General features: G+C 41.4%; 1 protein-coding gene across 8 annotated transcripts in view; it reads right to left on the reverse strand.

Moving 5' to 3' along the window:
* The window catches only part of ALCAM (activated leukocyte cell adhesion molecule), a 118194-nt gene that overhangs the window by 30866 nt on the left and 65110 nt on the right, over positions 1 to 22218 (reverse strand). For all 8 annotated transcript variants that reach the window (XM_083821347.1, XM_083821343.1, XM_083821348.1 and 5 more), the window contains 2 exons: positions 4026 to 4126; positions 1462 to 1681 (listed from right to left, as the gene is read on the reverse strand). In XM_083821347.1, coding sequence (XP_083677473.1) covers positions 1462 to 1681; positions 4026 to 4126 — 321 coding nt within the window. The remainder of the gene's footprint in view (positions 1 to 1461; positions 1682 to 4025; positions 4127 to 22218) is intronic.

A 22218-nucleotide genomic window follows, 5' to 3' on the forward strand; every position in this document is an offset into this window, starting at 1 on the left:
AAGGGAATTATTGTTGACTCCTTATCTACCTTCAAACTCATTTATGTCATTGACAAACTTCTGCCAAGACAACACCGCAGCCTTCCTGACACCTTCTCCCAGAGAGAAGCACAGGATTTCCCTTCTAAAACATATTCTTGTTGTTTAAGCAAAAGTGTGGTCTGTTTGAAACTGCAGCATGTACAAATGCTAACCTTAGCTTCAGCTGACCTACATCCCTAAAAAGGAGCAACCAATGCCCTTCCACTGGGCGGTTCAGCTTTCGAGGGAATGTGTTTCAGCTCTGAATCAGGTTTGCCAATGCTCGTGTCTGACCAGAGCAGGACTGCTCTGGTTCGCACTGCAGATCAGCCTCACAGCATGTAACCTGGGTTCCTATGGGTGCAATGAAACCAGAACACATGCTTCAGAAATTCCCTTCATGCTTCCCACAAACAGTGCATGGGACCAGACCACGTCTAGTTCTAAGTTCCCCATAACATGTTATTGCTTTGTCCTCAACACCTACAGATCCAATTCTGTGGCTGCAAAACTACTAATCTAGACGTAGCCATTGTCACTAGGACACTGCAGAGCCCAAGGAGACCAGTCCTTCCAAGACTAAAATGACCCTCCGTCAATTGCTCTCAGAGGATGCTCAAAGGTATAAATGCCACGTTACTCCTTCAACAGACCAGATGTTGAGACCTCAAATTTGACTTCATTAATCATAAAGAGGAGGATCTCCAGAAGCTGCTGGAAAGAAGCCTCAGGAAGTCAGGCTTCTGAGAGACTTGCTGTTTCACTTAGAACAAACAAATAAATCAAAAAAAAAAAAAAAAAAAAGAGGAAAAAAACCACCCAGCACTCTTGAAAGTCTCCACTGTGATCAAGTAGTTGTAGTGACATCAAAATGGTAATATACTTTGCAGCTCTTTCTTGCTCTAAAAGAGAACTGCAGCCTGATATGCCTCCTGGTAGTTCAACAGGGAATAAAGTAAGAATCTGGGGCTAGCAGCTGGTTTTCCAACTCCTCGCTCACTCAAAGGTCATGCCACTGCATACTGGCTGCTTGGAGTTGCTTTAAACCTCTACACTGATCTAACCCTTTAGACCACACATGGTTAATGCTTCTCTCCTGCATAAAAATTTGTTTAGAGAACAAATGAAAAATAATCAGTGCTAATTTTACATTTTTGATTTCCAAGGCCAAATGACATCACATAAGTGAGTCATTATCAAAGTCTAAAATTCTCTTTGAGCCAGCACTTATCATGAATAAACTGTAAGTGCAGGCAGTCCTTTTACGTAAATGCTACCAGTAGATTACATTTTGAAAGCTGCAGAAATTTGCTAGTCTTAGTAATGTACTCAGCAAAGCTTACTTTCTTGGCTTTAGTCTTTCCCTTAAATAAAAGTTTTCTTAATTTATGATTCAGATACTGATGAAGGTTAACAGTAGTAACAACGAGATTTACTTACTGAAGACTTTGACTATCGTTGGCTCTTCGGAAACATCGTCTTCTGTTACTAGCATACATACAAATCTCTTTTCATCACTGATTCTTGCATTCCTGATGGATAATGTATAGTTTTCTGAGAGACTCAACCTGTTTTTGTAGTCTGGTACATCATCATACTGTACATTTTTTTTTGTTGATGATCTGAAGGCAATAAATACTGGAGATCCATTTGGCATTTCCTATAATAAAAGGATAAACACCTCTATTTTGCATGAACACTCAGATTAATTTTAGAAGTTCCTGAAGATCTGCAATTGGTACAAAACCATAATTTAAAAAATCTTTAAAATACATGACATTACTTTTTGCTGATTAACTTCTGCTGCACAAGCAAGAAATTCAGTGTTATATGAGAGCTAGTCTAAGACTGCTGTTGTACATGTTGAGAATATCATCAGCAGAAGTAATTTCAGTCCTTTGACTCAAACTGCAGCACAACACAGGGCTTTCTGAGATCAAGGCTGGTGTTTCTGGCACCACCTGACTCTGTGTATATGAAAAACTCATTTGAAATAGAAGCCTTCATGAGCTAGGCTCAAAAGCTTCAGTTTCCCTTTTTTCATGATTGTTTTACATATTCATATTGTTTGTCTGGGATATTCAGACTTCATTCCAAATGCAGGATTTAATCAGGCATTACTGCCTATTTTATTCTAAATTAGGTTTTAGCTTTCTTTTTTTCCCTTTTGTCTTTAAAGGGCCCAAGAGCTTGTGGCATGGGAATATACATACAATCAAATACTTTTATTTATGCACTTCAGGATAATCTGAAAAAAATAATTTTGTAGACATCCTCCTATTGATACGATCCATATCAATCAGTATGCAGTTGCCATCCTACGAAGGAATACAAAATTGAGAGCATTGCACAAACCTACTGTATCAATATTTTATTTTCATGAGACCAAGTTACAAGCTGAGTGGTGTGGGCTTCAATTTCCCCCCTGCACAGAGAAGGGACAAGACAATGTCCCCCTCTAAATACAGTGAGGAGAAAGGTTGAATCCAACTCTATGTTCAGTACTGTGCTGAGGGCTGAAAAAGGTTTTAGTTCCCTTTTATCCTTTGCACCTTGCAGCACTGATAGTAGCAGTGCTCCCAGCAGAGTATCTCAGCTTGACTGCAGAGCCCACAAAAGCATGACGACGCTGTGACAGGAGATGAGTGGTGTCAGAGCCAGGGCTGGGAGCAGGAGACAACAGTTAATGTGAAGCTCGAATTCCCTTATAGTCTTTTTCCCTCTCTCACTTTCAAGTCTTGGATTATTCCAGGTGTCTGTCACACAGGAAAGAAGGCATCGCCTTAGCTTTATACACAAGAAGTTGGCTGTCAAGCACAAACGAGCTCTTAACTCTTCAAGCCCAAATGGGATTCCTCTTTCTATTGATGAAATAATCACCCTCCCAAAAAAAAACCAAACTCGCAAACCAACGAACCCTCCCCACCCCAAAAACAAGTGTTAACAGCTGGAAGCTGCCCTGGGAGAGCTGGTATCAGCTTCACCTGGTTGTATGTTGACTATGTCATCAATTTCTTACAAACTGCAGCTGCTTTTTTCACATCAAGTTTGTGTCCCTTACCATCAGCAGCAGATGGTACCAGTGATGCGTCCACACACTTAGGCCAAGCTATAATGCCTCCTTTTGCTGACTGGTGCTCATCACTTGTCTGAGATAAGCAACCCAAATGCACCTTTTCTTAAGTAGCCTTGCATCTATCTTCACAGAGGTAGACTTGTGTCTTCCCAAGATTTCTGACTTTGCATCCCAAAACATATTTGCAGAGCAGGAATTCTCAAGTGCATGAGGTCTGTAAAATCTGCAAACCTCTAGGTACAAGGGAAAGAGGTAGGTGGATGGTGCAGTAACAACAGAGACAGATCCTTCTACTTTAAAATAGACTGGTGGATGCCATTGAAATAGAGAAAACTACATAATTTTAAATCCACTGTCAGAGTTGAAATCACTTGTTGCTGGTAACATTTTGGTTTGGAGCACGCAAGGAGATTTAGATCAACTTTGCAGAAGCATGGAAAACAGGCAGGGTAAGACCACTGCAGCTCCACTAAGGTCAGCTCCACATTCCTCCCTGTGCATAAAATACACTCAGCCATGAAACGATGCTGAGACGGCAACTATCACATCAACCAAGCACGGGGACAGCATTTTCCTGGGGATGAGGCAGGCCCTGCCTCAGGCAGCCTGCTTCAAAAGCATTCAAACATACAGCGGTGGCTCTGTCAAGCTAGTGAGATGCTGCTGGGTAACATGCCAGATTTCTAACACAGGTTGGCAGAGGACCCCCCGACAATTATTTCACTTGAACAATGAGATTAATTCCTCAAACCTCTCATCTATACTTGGCAGAAGTTATACAGCTGGGAATCTAGCAGTCTTTCACGCAGAAATAAAAACCTTTGCATATGAGGCAGAAATCCTATCAATTGGAATCCTGTAGCCTCCTGCACAAAAAATATACATCGCATACCAGCTCTAACGAAAAAAAAAAGTAAGCTATACTTACATATTTCCATTTTCCAAACATAAGACCATCTGGTACTTCTAGACGACAAGGCATGGTAATAGTGTCTCCATATACTGCATTTACTGTATACAATCCCAGAGCTAGAGAAGAAACAGAGAAAGAGAGGAAATAATTAAAGCGTTTTCTTGAATTCCAATACGCTAACATTTGGTGCATAGTTACTACAAAAAAAAAAAAAAGCCACGTTCTTTGTAAACGGTTATTTTCCAGCATGCAGGGTTCATCCCAAAACCTCTAACAAAGCAGGATTCCTGCCACTACATTAGTTTACTTAAACATTAAGCCCTTCTTGGACCCACGTTTCCTGCTGCTGTCAGGAGGAGCCACGTGAATTTTCAGACAGGGTTTCACCTGCTCCATTGGATGACCACGCACACTACAGTCAGTATGCACAGCTAGCATTACAAACTCGGACCTTGAGAAGGAAAACCCCAAAACATTTATTGTATGAAAAATTGGCCACTCCTGCCTGGAGGGGTTACGCTGCAATGCTCTGCTGTGATGAGGCCAGCCGACAAGCCTTACCCTGATTGCTGCACTACATTAAAAACTTAGAAAAGAAAGAAAGAAAAAGAGAGTGTTATTTGAGTGCTATGTTCCCTTAAGCCTGGGAGACAAACTAGTCTGTACATTGAGGTTTTGGAAAACTGAAGTGAAATGGTTCTATGAATTATTTAAAAATAGCTTTTTAGAAACCTCAGCACAGTGTTATTGTGCTAATGCATACGATTCACAGGGTAGAAGTGACCCACTTATTTTCATTGTCCAAAACATGCGAACTGAACAAAACCAACAGGCCCTTAAGTGAAGAACTGTTAAAATGCAAGGGAGTTTCAAGCAGAAGATGTTAAAACTCTGTGCATTTGCCACGATTTCGCTGTGCAACATTTCTTGGCTCCTGTTTTTAGCAGCCACCCCTGCTCTCGGGGAAGCCCAGTGCTCCTTACACCGCAGCCCCACCAGCTCGCTGCTGGGAGGTTTTGGGCTGGCCTCCGGTGCTCGCTCGGCGCCACGGAGCAGGCACGGTGGCTGCCAGCTCTTGCCCACACGTCTGCGGCTTTGGCCAGGGTCTTCTGCCCACAGAGTCAGGACCCTCCCCATGCTCTGCCTTCATTTGCAGCTGAAGCTGCATCGTTACGGGCTTGCTGCCAGAGAAACATTCTCTAAGAGACAGTAGTGGGATGCTAGTGATGTGGCCACGGCTGCAGCAGCACCCCATCCTTCTCGCAGGCGTAAATTTTTTGGGTGATTCAGCCCTTCTTGCTCGTGCTGGAGAATGGGCTGAGCAAACCTGTTCCCAGGTGCCCCCGAAGACCTGAGCCACAGCCCCTTCATCTTTCCATGAGTCTTGAAGCAGCCACTGGGATGACCTGACAGTTCTCTTGCCTTCTGCATGTATACTCCGTGGGGAGACTTTCCCTAGGGAATTGCTTTTCCTTGAGTAATTTTCAAAGATTCAAACCTTGAACTCCTTGCCCGTAACTTGAATTAGACAGACTCCAGAACATTTTTCCTCAGGTGAGGACTTCTGAGCTCGCAGTTAGCACCAGCCAATACTCGTCATTTGCATCACTGTGACAATTAGGCTCTTCTCTATTTTCTGTTGTACTACATGGAGAAATACTATTCCAAAATCCTTCCTTAGAGAAGCTTACAGCCTAGACGACATCATATGGTAGAGCAGAGAAGCAGGCAAGCAAGCTGGAGCTTGATGGACTAGTGGAATTCAATAGGTAAGAGGCAACAGCACTGGCATGTACCATAAAATTTCTTTTCATCATAGCAAGCCGTATCAACTAAGCAACTGCTAATCTTCTGACGCTGTTATATATTTGGTCACAAACATGCTTTGGGTACATTATTCCCATTATAAGGGCTGCATGCTCTAATTTGCTGTGGTTTGCTTTCTAACTTACAATGGCAGTTGGTCCACTAGATGGCGCTGAATAAGTGCACACTCTACAAGCAAAGCACAAATTTTTGGAGAGAGCAGCTAACTTTAATTTTAATGAAATAGGACCGACGTTTTATGAAATCAAACTACAAACAGAAGTAAAATTCAAAACAGGAATATTTTTTCCCCATGACCCTCCCTTGCATTCATCCTTGTTCTGGTCTTCACGAGGGGGACCACACAACTTGGGCTTTGCCAGCTGAATCCTAATGTTCATTTCAGCTAGAGCAGGAAAGCAGCCCTTTTTGGTTCCTCTCTCCCACGGGTGCAAAATTACAAGAGACTTGCAAATCTTTATTCCACTGGTAACCAGGTTAGTACTCATTCAAATTCCAGGCACTAGTAACTTGAAATTCCGTAACAGCATTTTGCATCACACGGAAAACCAGAAACCGCTCTTTCGGCTAGCAGATATGCTCCGTCATTAGGGAAAAACAAAATAACCCTGTGGGATCTGCAAGGCTGTTCGCTACTGTTCTCTCCTAGGCAGTCGTTTAACCCCTGCGAGTTGCTAAGGTAACAAGCATAGGCCACCAAATACTTGACAAACAGCCCCAGGAATGTGAATGAAACTGTTTCTGGAAAGGATTTACGTTTGTAGCATTCAGAGCAGGTAATCAATGAATGGCCTGATAAATGGAAAGCCTGGCCTCTGATTTTGAAGAATTCTTTCATCTGAGATGCATTCCTTCAAATGGAAAAAACCCTGCAAAATCACATCTTGTTGACATAAATTCTGCCTAAACTAAACCATACCGTTTTCTAGGAATTTAATACAGAATGAAAAAAAAAAAAAATAGGTTTTACTTTACATGCAGAGAAACAGTCTTTAGAAAAACACAAAAGGTCCTGCAGTAAAATTTTCTCCTTCCTCTTCTGTAGGGAGAAATCTAGGACATTTAAGGAGTGCAAACAAGTTGAACAACTGCAAACTTTCACAGCAGGAACTGCAGTAATCTTTGCAAAACAACTTTGCAAACCAATACGTTACAAAGCAAACAAACAAAAAATCTCAACAAATGTAGAAATTCCTCTTTGTAGCTATTAGATGCATTTGTAAAATGGTGCAATGGAGAGGAAAATGACTGCTTTAACTACAGAATAATGCCTACCATTTATTTTTTATTTTTTGGACATAGACTCCAGCTCATTTGAAGACAGAGAAAATGAAAGAGAGACTACAAATACATAACAAATTGTTCCATGCCCTAACACCACCCTGGGTCAAGGTCAAGGCCCTCATATCTCATTAACTGCAGGAGGGAGCGAAGGCAATTGTAGGGAATAACACAGCAAGAAGTCACCAAATGTCATTCCCTGCCCTGGTACATTTCTGATACAGCTTTCTATGGCTAATTAAGACTTTAACCTGCTCCCCTACATGATTTTCAGATGTTGTCTTCTAAAACTGAGGTAGTATCATTAACAACAACACTAATGCAGAGGCAGGATCTCTTCCCACAAGTGCTGGGGGAAGAAGCACTGCTGAACTAGCTATGGGCTATAGCTATACCCCGAGTTAACCCAGCTCACCTTCCCGTTCCCTATATCCAGGTCTGAGAACGCTGAGGTACCTCCTAACTCATTTCCCCCTCTTTGACCCAGTGCTGAAGAAACTCCACACGGAGCCAGATTAAACCTTTCTGCATCAGTTCGGACACGGGAAGAAAGCCGCAGCATCAGGAGGTATTTCAAGTCAGAGAAAGATCCCAGCAGGATGCTGCTAAATTGAGATGACATTTGCTGCTGACGCTATTAATTACGGCACTTTCCACGTCCCCGTGGCAGTGCTAACTGGCATCCTTCTTTGTCCCCCTCTCGGCATGTGTTGCCCAAGGGAAGAACTGAGCAGTTACTACCCACAGACTTGGGTGACAAAACCCAAAATCTGACTAGTTGATCAGAAGCTTAGAGGCAGAGGAGGGGCTATTACTGTTTTCTTTTAGATCTTCATCAAGAGTGCATGATGCAGGTCATAATTTAGACTAATTATTATTTTTTAAATCAGTGGGGTTACATAAGAGGAATGATTAGAAGGCGAATATCTAAAAATCAGGAAAACTGATGGTTTTTTCCAAGGTAACAACAAAAGCTGTAGGAGGTGTGTGGGAAGTTGCCATGTTTCCCACCTCTTTCTTCCATCTGAAATACTGGATGCTTGTCTTGCAGAAACCCCTTTTTGAAGTGCTTAAAGGTAACATTTGTAGGAAAATGTAATACAGACCACAGGCTGTTCAAAGACCCTTTAGATGCAAGATTCACCAGAGACCGTGAACTTGTGTCCAAAAATATGAGTAGCAGAGGTACTGCCTGAAATGCACCTTCACCTACAGGCTCAGCTGCCTCAAAGTGCAGCTTAATTCCACTCAGTAAAGCGAAGGACATTTGGGAAACTGAGCCTCCCTCAACACCTCAGAGTCTACCAGTTTAACTGATGCTTTATATGCACAAAGACATCCTACCTTTTCCTTCTCCACCTGATTTTTTACTGCTGATGCTCCTGACCCTGAAAGGTTCAGCAATGATGCTTCCCATTACACTTCCTCAGGAGCAAGGTCTCAGAAGACAGCAGGACACCGGTGCCTGTGCTATTGGCATGCTCGTAGGCAGAGGAGGTCAATTCACATCCTCCGGAACGGAAGTGTCCAAAGCAAAGAGCTATTGTGTTATTTAGTGCCTACTTCAGAAACTGCCAGTTAAATTTGGCACTCCAAATCTTTAGTTGAGATTTCGTCCCTCTCAGCTTATCTCGAAGTAGCCCAGGTTAGCTCGTATGTAATACATTGTGGGAGGCTAAAAAGATTTGCCTAATGAAATAAAGATTTTATTACGTTGCTTGTTATCAGCTTTGAAGTATCCACAGGCACATTTTTCTTTCTGCCTTCCCCTCCATTTCCTAATGGGATTTCAGGTACATAGCTATACGTGGGTCTTCTTGAGCATCCATTTAGGTACCAGCCAGGAAATGTCAGTACTTCACAAAGACAGTAATTGCATGTTATTGAGATCAGAAAATTGCCTTTTATTAACAGAGTTTTATTCTATTGACAAAGCAGTATTTGAATGACAGCTGGGTGTTGGTGCAATGCAAAAGGTATGAGCAAAAACTGTCCAGCTTTGAATGAGTTGGGACTTGGCTTCCTGTCCCAACTGTTTGTTGATGCTGACCATGCTTTATGGTGACTTTAACATTGAAAACTAATTTTCATTTAATTATAAGCACTATTTAGAAAGAAAATTAAGAGAGTTCACAGAATGGTTAAGGTTGGCAGGGCCCTCTGGAGGCCATCTGGTCCAATCCCCGCTCACTAAGGTACACCCACAGCAGGCTGCCCAGGCCCACCTCCAGGTGGCTGTTGAAGATCTCCACGGAGGACACTTCACCACTTCTCTGGGCAGCCTGTGCCAGTGCTCTGTCACCTGCACAGCAAAGATGTGCTTCCTGATGTTCAGAAGGAACCTCCTGTGCTCCAGGTTGTGCCCACAGCCTCTTGTCCTTGCACTGGGCACCACTGAGAAGAACCTGGCTCTGTCCTCTTTGCACCTCCCCTTCAGGTATTTGTACACGTTGATGAGATCCCCTGAGCCAGTCCCTGAATCATCTTGCTGGCCCTAATGCTGGACGCTCCAGTAGCTCCACTTCTCTTTTGTACTGGGGGTGCAGGGGTGCAGGACTGGACCCAGCACTCCAGGTGTGGCCTCATCAGCACTGAGCAGAGGGGAAGCATTACCTCCCTGACCTGCTGGTGGCACTCCACCTAGTGCAACCCAGGACACTGCCAGCCTTCTCTGCTGCTATGGCACGTTGCTGTCTCATGTTCAACTTGGTGTCTACCAGCACCCCCAAGTCCTTCTCTGCAAAGCTGCTTTCCCCCAGCTCAGCCCCCAGCCCATACTGCTGCATGGAAGTTGGACTCTTCAGATAGTATTCAACTTCCAACTACTTTTCTTCTCTCCCTTTTCTTTGCCTGGCAGAAAGTCACTTTTTCAGAAAAACATGCCATGGAAAACATGGTATGCACTTTAGGAGGTCAAAAGACTGATTAAACAAGGAAAAAAAAAAGAAAAAAAGCTTGCGTTATCAAAATTCACACACATGACAAACCCTGTTTGAGATTGGTGGGTATGATCATTCCTTATTTTGTAAGTTGGGCATCAAAACACAGAAGCAGGGCAAACACTTCAAGAAAATTCAAACGCTGATTATCTTCATCTTACATATATGATTAAGAGCAAGCGTGTGTTTGTGGATGTTATCAGGTTATATAAACAATATATTTCCTACCTCGCCTTGTTTAAATAGTGAAAAAAATCTACACACCAGTGACTAAGAATATTACTTACAGGAGAGTCGTCAGTATTATTAAAGATGGAAACTAACTTCACAAAAACATATCCAGAGGAATTTAATGTAATATGCTTTTAAAACAACGTAACAGAACTTGCTGAAAGGTTTCTTGCACTTTATCACAGCATTCTTTCAACATTTTCTCATCCCCGAATAATATTAGAGTTCAGGCAATTTTAACACCAAAGGACAAAAAAAAAAAATCCTTTATCATCTTCTAAGCACTGACGCAATGGATAGCAATTACCCTTTGGAACCATCAGTGCTTACTTGAGCTCTGTGAAGATGTGAAGTAACTGAATGGGAATGCACATTCATCTTTTTTTCTTTTTTTAATTTTTTTATTTTGGCAAGACACAACTCAAAACATGGTTTCTACTCTGGAAGATGTTAAATTTCCTTTTTGACAAGCTGGTCAAAGAAACACCTACTTAACTAAAGATACAAGCTGTCAAACCCAAACAGGCACGCTTATGTGCTTAACACTAATTTTGGCAAGTACAAAGGCAGATTAGGGAGGTGGGGCTTGGCACCCAGCAAACCCAAGCCATCAGACAGTACTGAACAGGGAACAGGCAGAGTAGAAACGCTGACAGCACCAGAGCTGGAGAGCACCAAATATCAACATATTTCAGGTATCATTACCCTATACAAAGCAGTATGCTTGTTGAAACATTCAGAAGTTTTCCTTATAAAGGGGGAAAAATACTAAAGAAAACATGTCAACATTTACGATGGGGAAGAAAAATAAAACTGAAAAATTAATAGCTGTGAAAAGGGTGGTAAGGGGCTCATGCTTTATCTGAAATCACAACTTGCAAGTTGCACTGCAAAAGTTGTACGTGGCTGGGAAAGTTGGGAGGGATTTTTTGTTTTAAGCCAGCAAGTGTGAACACACATCCCAAATCACTCTTTACATCTTTGAACTTTTAAAATGTTGTCAAGCTATACCGCTAATAACTAATATTGTTCTCCTGGTTTCAATTTCTACATAAATCATTCAAATGGTTTCCTTCTCAGTACAAAGAGACCATCTATAACTTGCTCAGATGTCCTGTTACATCTGACTGCGCGGGCTCCATCGTGTTGCCAACAAAGAAACCCCCGGCCACCTCCTCCATCTCAGGGCAGGAGGAGGAAGGACAACATGTCCTTCTCACTGGTATTTCACCCTGCAGTTCAGCCAGTCGTGCGCATCGTGGGAACCACAGTTTTCTTCAGCTGTCACTATACTTATACATGCATACAGCTTGGCTTTCTGTGTAACCTTACGGGTGAGCTCAAGACTGGGACTTCCATGAGTTTAGGTAGAATAGTCATGCAAAATCCCACTGAGCACTACAACCACAATTTTCAAAGTCCACACAGGACTCTGGGTGGCACCTAACTGCTGCTTATCTCACTGAGGGCTATTTCTGTGCTGAGATTTCAAAATTTCCAGCTGCTTCAGTACTTGGGCAGCAATTTTCCCCACCTCCCACACCAGAATACAGCTTTCCTATCTGCATGTTCCCTTTGTGCAAGCTTTGTTTGTGGCTTGGTTTGGAATGATTGTAGTGCAAGCTTTTGAGAAGTTTGAGGGAAATTTCAATCCGCAAGGCAGAAGTCTTAGAAAGTTTTGTATTTCCAGGGGCAGACAGCTTTGCAGAAGATGCTAGTGTGCAGTTTACAGGGCTATCATTACAGTGAGTTTGCCTTAGCGATGTTCACACTGAGCACTCCTCTGAACATTTTATATCATCACTGGAGAACGTACAGAAGAAAAGCTTCTTCAGCCTGAATGTACCAAAACTCCTAGATTGCTTATATTATTATAATAATTCTAAATAAACTTTGTCATTTTAGGAGCTTTGAATATTATATATAAGGCAATGATCATGGCAGTAATCATAAAAGCATCAAAACATTTCTAGAATTTTTGATAGGTATGCAAAAGAAATTTGTGCATAGCCATCGTCTCTTAAAATTTGAATATTCCTCATTAAGTGACAAGGATAATGAATTTAAAGTAAAGCAAACACTGCTTTCCAGGTCAGGTAAGCTTTGAAACTACACACAAAAGCATTAGCATCTGCAAAGCTTGAGATCAAATGAGTAGTTCAAAGCTCAGCAACCGATGCAAAATGCTCTGCAAAATTATTAGCATCTACACACAAGCTTTCCTACAGCTCCACTCCAGCCATTGCTACAGCACCCAACTCCAAGAGGCAAGGTATATTTCTAAGACCAGAAGCTCTGAAACTTGACCAGCAAGGCTCTGGTTTGCTTGGGAGTAGTAAGCACATCTCTGCTTTTTAATCCAGCCCCTTTGAAATCAAGAAGACCCCAAAATCTACTACAGAACTGGAAGGAAATCCCATGAAAGACACCACTGCCTTTGTACTGCATGGGATAACAAAATTTCTTTTTGAAGAGAAAGTCCTAAGCTTTCCAAAGCTAATCCAAAAACAATCACATTTGTTCTACAGATTTGTGCGTCTAAATTTTCAAATTCCTTGAGTAAATCTTACAGACTTAATAAATTACATATATACTGTAAGCAGGTAAAACATAGTGTAATCCAAGCAAGTATCTGCAAATACAGCATAGGGAAAAGAGAGATAACTACTTAAAAATCCCGAATTAGCATAAGGCTAGCAGAAACAATATTTCTACATCTGGATGGAATCATGCTGAAAGACAACATTGGTAAGTTGCAGTCAGAAGTAAAACAAAAACAAAAAAAACCAAGAAAAAACACCATACAGTGGAAAAAGCTACTTTTTCACAACTGAAGCTTCAGCAGAAAGACCACTGCTAATGACTCACTTTGATGACAACTTTTACAGTAATTTCTTCAGACAGTTCTCATAACTCAAAGGAAGACAGAAGATGGCCAACACATCTTGATACTTCTGTTCAAGAGGTAGCCATGAATACTAATGGTTTTATGTATTTTTTTCTTTTAAATATCCTAGGAATTTGAAAATTATTAAAATAGTTACCAACATATGGTGTGCTTTTTTTCATTTTTTCATTTTTTTTGAAAAAAGTGTTCCAGCACATCTGTCAAGGCAGTGAGTTGTAGTTTAACAAGGGTTGATGATACAAGCTGTTTGCGAAGAGATGAGCAGCAAAATGGGGAAAAATAGTTCCTGCGTCAATACTGCAGTAAGTTTCAACTTTAAAGGGTACATCTATTTTGGCAGTGGAATCAGCAAAGCCCCTTTATTTTGATGAAACCTCTTCTTTCTGAGGTTAGCCTCTGATTGCTCCCCCAGCATACTTCTTTTCTGCTTCTCAGCTGGCCTTCCAAAACACTCTCCTATTTGATGAAACTACTCTAATTATTTTTCATCTTCTTGTTATGCTAGTCAGCAATGCTGTCAAGTATCCAATAGCTTAAAGGGGCTTAGAAGTTTCTATTAAGTCACAGAAAACCTGTAGCTCAAAAATAACTATCTAAAATCCCCTGAAATCCTGTGTTAAAAAAAAAAAAGCAAAAAACCCAACAAAAACACCAAGAACAAGAAAAAAATAAAAAACAACAATAGAAAGTGTACTAAATAAAGAGCTGGCCCTCTTGCTTTTTCATAACCTGGTATTGACAGTGTGGATCAATATACCCACAGGCTAATACTGCAGAAAAAGCACCTAATTTATACATAAATGCTGAATAAAAAGCTAAACAGCGTATGTTTTCCATATCAGAACTATGAGAGATTTTGTTTTGGTACTCCAAGAGTATATTACCCTGTCATCCTAGATTTTTAGTCAATGTCAAGCTGGCAGCACACCAACGGAGAAGGAGGCTGGACTTCTGCCTCCTGCATCCTCCTCCTTGCTTGTGCTGCTTGGCTGTAGAGAGAAGCTCTGGAAACGTGGCTGCACTGAAGCTGAGATAGGAGAGCAGACAGCAGCAGGGGCCAAACCCACTGGCTCCTTCCAGGGGCACGTGGAAGCAAACCTGCTGTTTCTTGTACATGCCACATTTGGGCTTCCTTCCTACCACATGGCTGGGACTTTGTTGCACCCAACCATTAACCTCTTCTCATTGGCCTGCACGGGATCACACCGATGAGAAGAAGCAACTGCAAGACTGCAAGGAAGCAGTCGCTGCATCTCGCTTGGTCAGCTACTGTTTGTGGAGAGGTGCAATCACTGCACCATGCCACGACTTCACCGTTACCACCTGTCAACAAAAAACAGGTAGTGCACCAGTGTCCCTGACCCAGGGTGCTCCTTTCCAACTATGGAAAACACAGGAAAACAAGTTTTTGTTCATATGTGTCCACATATGTTAGTAAAGTACACACTAGCTTGTCTACATACAAGCTAGTACATCCCTTCAGATTTTAGTCTGTGACTATCCATAAACAGATAAGAGGACAAAGAGCAGATGGGCCTTCCATTTTTTTTTATATATTTTTTTTGTCAGGAGTTATGCACTAAGAAATGTATGCCTTTTGCAGTAAGTTCCAACTCTTCCATCAAAACAAAGGTAAAATAGTTCAAACGAGCCTCTAGCTTTGGAAAAGCAGCCCATAAGCATATTTTTCCTTCTCCTGGGATCAGCCAGGTGCGAGGATGCACACACAGACTGCAGCATCATAGAAAATTCTGCCCCTGAAGCCACCTGCTCCCTAACAAACACACGAAGGGCTCACGGCCACGTTCGTACAGCCAATGGCAGCATTGACGCTGGTTGTTTCTTCTCACTCGCCTTCTGCGCCTTCTCTACTTCCACTTCAGAGGAAGTAGTGTGCTTAACATACCTAAGGCTGGCAGTTCAGGTAACGGAATTATCTGTACCTCCCACACTAAAGGTAAATAAAAATATTGAGCTTCTTAGTAAACAACAACTTATTAAAAATTTATATTTTACAAAAAACGTACTGTCCAAAACATATAAATATTTCTTACATTCCCTTAGGTATGAAGGAACCTCAAGAGAAAATCAACGTACTAGAAAACAAATCAGAGGACCATTTTTGCAAAGAATGAGCAAAAACAGAGAACAATAAATAACTGACCAGATTAATGAATAGTAAACAAATGCAATGGAAAATTTTAGGAATTATGAGAGAAAATCTAACAAGAAATTAGAAAAATTAATGCAGTTAAATCAATGTCACTGTAATCCTTTTAAGCAAAGGAACCGCGACAACAGCCACAGCTCTAAGCCAATTTTCTTGTCTGAATTTTCTGTTTTCTGTCTACAGTCCTCCTTATGGGAAGAGGCACTTCCCTTCTGCCTGTCTAGGATCCTTCCATGTTGAAAATTAATGCCTGACAGTTTTCATGAATCTTTTCCTTTTTTTTTTTTTTTTTAAACCGTGCTTGTTGTTCCTCTACTTCAAATCATGGTTTGCTCTGATATGTAATCCTGAAACAAAGAAAAAGGACAGACATCTACTATTTTGCATGGTCCAGATCTGCAAACTTCACCCTCGTATTATCAGTGCCTTCACCTGGGCATTTGCTTACTCATGCAAAACTGTCCTAAATTTCTCATCCCGACTGCTGTTGGCTTGATGTCTGGTAGCAGCATCCTGCTCTACAGCACAACAGGGTTTTGAGCAAGCAGAGAAGAATCTAGGTGGAAAAGGCATCATTTTGGCTCCTCTTTCTTACTCAGAGCTCTGAAGCACTTGCAAAAGCTGTAACCGTACTGGTGCAATAATAATCCCTTACACCACAATAAGTAGGATATAAAACATTTGGTTAATGCAAGTTTGGCAACTTCCAGAAGTATATGCTGTAACTTCCCCTGCTGCTTTGCTGAGGCAGTCACCTGAAATCAGGTATGCATATGAAAATGAGAAGAATATTTTTACTAACTACCCCTCAACCAGGCTGAGGGGTCCTCAGCTATTTAACAGGCAGTATCCTGCCACGCTTACATACTACAGTCTTATTTGCCAAACCTGCTGCTTGATGTTTTTAGCAGTGTTTACTCCCAAAGCAACGAGCTAGACCCAACCAGCTGAACCAACCACAATCTGTGAATAATGTGTACAGAGTATTGTTTTATGTGAATGAGCTCTGTTTATTTATGGCAAAAAACAAGCATTAAACACCTCAAAAAAAAAAAAAAAGTCTCATAGAACTCACAGCTTTAAAAGGCATAGATGAAAGGCAGATTTATCCTTCCATAGCTTGGGGTGAGTTGAATAAGCTGTATCAGCTGTAAACAGTAAACAGTAAATGTCCAGCAATTGGTAAATGGAAAGTTTCTGTTTTATGTTCATCAGGTGGCTCTGGTTCAGTGGAAATCCCCCCTGGTTGATGATAGGCTTTTGGCTGCTACATCTGTTTTCCAACTGCATTCCCTACTGATAAGGTAGATGACAAAGCGACACAGATGACATTAATATAGCCTCAGTGGAATCATCAGCGGGTCTTTGTTACCTAGAGACAAGACCTATCATTTCACTGATGGCACAATAACATAGGTGTGAGGGGGGAAAAGCTCATTGAAAGTATAATGTGATAAATCCTTATGATTTATGCTAAAATAAGTGACTGACAGCTCCTTTGAGGCTCTCTTTAGATTTAATGGGCTCCTCACAGACACGGCTTTTTAAATTTCACAGATGCCTGTAGCCAGCCCTGGTACTGGCAACTGTCTGCTGCTGAAGGAGGATGAGCTGAAACAGATGTGCTCTTTCAGTAACGGGAGAAAACAGCAGCACCTTTATCTCTAAAGTTTTGTCTTTGCCTGTCTTAACCAGTATCCTGAAAATTAACAGGCGTGGCAGCAGCACAAACAAACTACATAAAAATTAAATAGTCATCATTACACAGACTCTTATTCAATAGTGAAACATGATCTGCACTGATCTGCAAATACGTAAGGCTGGTATGATTTCACTGCCTATCATTTCTATTTGCGGAGACTACTGACGTGCAATGGTATGAAATGCTGCCAAATACTGGGGTCTGTTTCAACCCTGTATGTATTCACATATGTACATGCATATGTAAGCTAGCATCTGATGTGCTGTTAATTTTCTTCAATGTGTGATTTCTGTATTGTTTTGAAAAAAAAAAACCAACAACTGCTTAAAATAATGCTGTGTATATAAAAATGCTGAAAAGGACCACTCAACTGCAGATCTAATCTGGCTGACAGGCTGATGGTGTCAAATGATTTTCCAATATAACATAACAGCATATATGTACTAGCCAGTTATTGAATAAATTGCTGTAATATGTTTCAGCTGCCCACTGGAGAAAACCATGAAAGGTTAGAGACTGCAAAATAAGGTTCCTATTTATTTATTATTAATATACAATTTACTTTCCGGATTTTCCAACTGCAGACATTGCTTCTGCCAATACAGTGTTGCTATTAAGTTTAAAAGCAGCAGCATGCATTGTAAGGCCTATCTTTAGTCCCCAAATAGGTACCAAAGAGTTACTAGAAGTGTGTGGAAACAGAAATAACATAGAAGTTCAGTCTTTTAAGTACTTATGCACATATTTATCTTCAATAACAGATAGTCCCACAGCATGAAGACTGGGGCACAACAGAGCAGTGCTGTTACTAGAAAACAGTTATGCTGAATAGGACTCTCTCCCAGTTATTACAGATTGGGGTAGCCTCTTGAAACTCCAAGGACAACATTTATAAGATAATACAGAGGCACTAACAACCGATTGCTCAAAGACGTCATCCAGACCAAACCTTTGTGTAGCCCTCTTCAAGGCACCTGAGGAGCCACTGCTGTTTCCAGCGTAACCCCAATGCAATGAGCTCCCCAGCTCCAGGCTTGCACTGTGTGCCTCAGCGTCAGGTACAATCCTGTCCATGGCTAGCAGGAAGAAAAATGTTGGCTATCGGTGTAATACACTGCACTGGTTTTAAGGAACATGTTCGTTACGTGCCACTAGTTTTGACATAGTTTGACATTCCTGAACAGCAGCAGTGGAAATGATAGCAACTGCACAGAGTTGAACGATTTTGATTTGAACACCTGAGTAAACAGCAATTTCTTTGAAGTAGCCAGCCTTACATACATGGCTTCCCATGCAGCATGGCCAAGCATATATGCTGTCATTGCAACTCTGTAAAAACACATCTTGGTCACTGCCAAGTTGACCATCTCCCCTAAAGACCAATCAGAAACTCCTTGTAGAGAAGACTATTGACTTTTAGTTAGCATGACAGCTTCTCTAGTGCATTATGCTCTTGTAAACTGCATTAATGCACTACTGCACTTCTAAGTATAGTTTGACGTGATGTTCTGACCTACATATTGGGGCCATTACCAATTTCCTTATCCAGGCGCTGCTGCTGTCCATACCACTTTTCCCTGAGGAGACACACAGAAGACTGAGTTGCCATTTTGATTCTCTGCAGAAACTTTTAGGTGTACACTGCTAGCTACTCATTTCTAGACACGACCATGTATTCAGAATGCTACCGTGGTGCAACAACCACAGAAGGCCCGGTGTTTGTGGTGCAGCATGCATGTTGGCCAAGCCAATGAGCCACCGTGGTGCTAGGCTGGAGCAGATCTGCTGCTCGAGGGCAGAGCCTTTGTGCAAATCTTCATGGTGTTGTACCACATGATAAATGAGAAGAACCTTACTTCTTTCATAGTTACTTCTTTCATAGAAGAGAGGCACGTCAACTTGTGTTTTCTGCAGAGAAACAGTACTCACAAGGCCCGGCAAGGGACTGCTTCAGCTTTGGACACAAACTCAAAGCATGCCTGAGTAGTGCAGCCACGCGGTGGCCCTTGCAGCTCTCAGGCCTGAGGACATTCATGTAGGCCCCGCAGACCCCAGCCACCACTGGGCCTCGGGTCCCTGGCAGCAAACACCCCCCACCGAACAAAAGCCTCCTTCCTCTACCTCACACCACCGCCGAGTGTCTGTGGGGTGCTGAGGGAACTGGCAGTGGGGTGGAGAGCCTGGCCCCCGAAGACAAAAACTTGTCCTTCTGTCTTTTGTGAGGAAGCAGGTCAATCTCTCATAGTCTCCAGCTTCTGTAGAAAACACGCATTAATTATCACACTTTTTTAATGCTGTTATACCTAATTATTCTGAAGAAACCCTGAAAACTAATTATTGGTTCTGGAATCTTTTTTCTTTTTTGGAGCCAGATGGTGCCCTCCCTGAAATACCAAGGCTAGAGAATTATTTATGTGAGCTCTGACCATGTCTGAACGGCCTAGGGAATGATGTATGTTTTTAATGCCCTGATACTGACAACAGGCCTTTTTACTCTAAATTAATAGGAAACAAATGTCACACAGCAAAGACAAAAGTGACTTTGCAAAGTTTTATTCCTTAGAAGTTGCCTTTTTTAAGAGACCGGTGTCCTCACAAAAACACCAATATCTGCTTGTGTGAAAGAGAAGAGGGACACCATGACACGCGTGTGCTCTGGGCTGTGTGGGCATGAGGGGGAAAAAATCAACACTATTTGCAATAAGGTATCTAATTTTAGGTTGGGTTTAATTGGATCTCTGTTAAAAAAGGGAAAATACACACAAAAATCAAACAATAGGCTGATTTGCTTTGTTTAACCTACAAACCTGGGCCTTCACAAACAGCGCTTTGAAGTACCTTTCCAAAAGAGGTCAATAAAAGCCTAAAAATCTCAGGCTTCCTACCTGTATATTACAGTTTTCATCAGTGAATCTCAGTGTACTCTGCCATGGACATAACTGCTACTCTACTTGTTTTAAAACAGCAAAACAAAGGGCCACCAAACCCAACACCATGCCCGCCAAAGGTGAGGAGGGCTGCCAGCTGCAGCACAGCCAGGACCAGCAGGAAGAAGCAACAGGCAGCTGGCACAAAGCAGCTTTGAACTGAGTGACAAAATACCAGGCTGCAGGGTTATGAGAGCGTTTCAGCTTCAGCATTCACATTATGCCCTGTGCATTATCCTAAGACACCATTTAATAAGCATCATGCCTCGTTTTTTAGGCTCAAACAACAAGAAGCCCCTACAAGTAGCTTCACACTTGAACCTGCCTTCTGTGCTCCAACAGCCACTCCAAGCAATATTTTTCCTCTCTAGACAGTCCATATAAGTATCTGAAATTGGCTGCTGCGGTAATGAAATTAGTCCAACATAAAATTAATATCCCTCATAGCTGTTTAAAAAAAAATACCTCTCATTATTATAAGTATTCTACAATCAAAACAAGGCACCTTAAATCAAGCTGAATGCATTTGAGTAGGTTTTCATTATCTACATTTATCTTAGGTACATGGCATTTCTTTCTCATTAAATTGCAATATGAGGCATCTTGTACATATAAAAATATGAAAACATATTTTCTTCTCAAAATGACTAAAATGTGATAAATGCCCACTCAATACTTCCCTTGCCTTGATGTTTCCCAGAGAGTACCATATGGCTAGTCTGAATCCCTCAACAAGAGGTTTCCTGAATTCAAAACTAATTTTATTTGGCAACTCCTTTTTTAGAAAATTAAATTTCCATAACATAGTTTAAATTATCTTCTATCTAACAACACAGTGTTTGTTGTTTTTTTTTTGTTTGTTTGTTTGTTTTGTCATAAGTACAAGCAAGCTCTTACACGTTTGTCATTTTTGTCTGTAGAGTTAAATTCTTTAATGGCAGTATCATTTTCTAACACAGTATTACTGCACATCATTAATAATTTATTATTTCATACATGGTCCCATGCATCCCCTGTATCTCATGGTATTAGGGACTCCAAGGATTTGGGGTATGTAGTCATCTCTTCCTTAAACAGCTGTGCAATCTAAGAAAGAAAAGTAAAGGAGAAGAAACTTATTGTCACTGCATCACAATGCTCCAGTGCGTGGCAGACACCAGTCAAGCAGTGTTTGGCAAGATTATTTCGCGTTCGATCATCCACAGTCCTGCCACGAAGATCATCCTTCTTAGGATTTGTCTTCCAGAAAAACCAAAGAAAGGAATTCAACAGCTAAAGGCTCTTCTGAAGAAACCAGTTTATATGCCCAAACAAAATGCAGAATTCTGAATTTGTCCTTTATTTCGCACCAGGCTGAAATAACTTCATTTCTCAGGATGGATACAATAGCTACAACAGTAATAGCTATTACTATTTAATTCCACTTCAAAGAACAAAGTGTTTTGTCATATTAGGATACTTCTGTACTCCTAAAAATAACTGGAATATTGTTATCATGAAACCTACTTTAGATATGGTGGAGGTTTTTCTTTTCACCTAAAGCAAATGAAGCTCATATGATTGCATTGCTTGTGGGTACCCCACAGGGAGCCAATGGGTTAGGAACTCGACAACCTGAATGTAAATTCTACAGATAAATAAGAGAGACCTCACTCCCAGAAGTTTCGTGAGCTCGAGAAGGATAAATTAAAAAAAAAAAAAAGGATAAAATAAATAAATATATGTGTGCAAAAAAAAAAAGTTGACAGGCTACCAGAGCATCCACCCTGCAGAGAAGTTTCAGAGGCTTCTGGGAGGTGACAAGCTTCCACCACAACCTGCTTTGTCTGCATAGGACCCACCAAGGGGCATAAGGACATGGAAAAATAGCCATCACGAGGCTCCACTGCCCCTCATTTACTTGGTTACCTCTTTGCACCTCACCTGGTGCCAGCTGCCACATTGTACAGACAAAACTCTCAGGGAAGAAGGTGCACGGGGATTTTACAAGTGTAATGGAAAGACTGTGGAGAGGTACTGGAAAGTATCAGCCCCACTGATACTGGAAGAAGTCAGCAAGTTGAAATGAAAGAAAGGTCTGCAAACACCCTTTACAGACAAAGTGAACTACAGTTGCTGACCCCGTTTTCTATCACCAGCAATTAAGGAACATGTTTGTAGACTGTTCTAGCACGAACACCACTTCATTAAAACCATTACTCGAAAAGTGAGCAGTTTTGCCAT

Source organism: Anser anser (assembly GCF_964211835.1).
Source record: "Anser anser genome assembly, chromosome: 1".
In the NCBI taxonomy this organism is placed as follows: Eukaryota; Metazoa; Chordata; class Aves; order Anseriformes; family Anatidae; genus Anser; species Anser anser.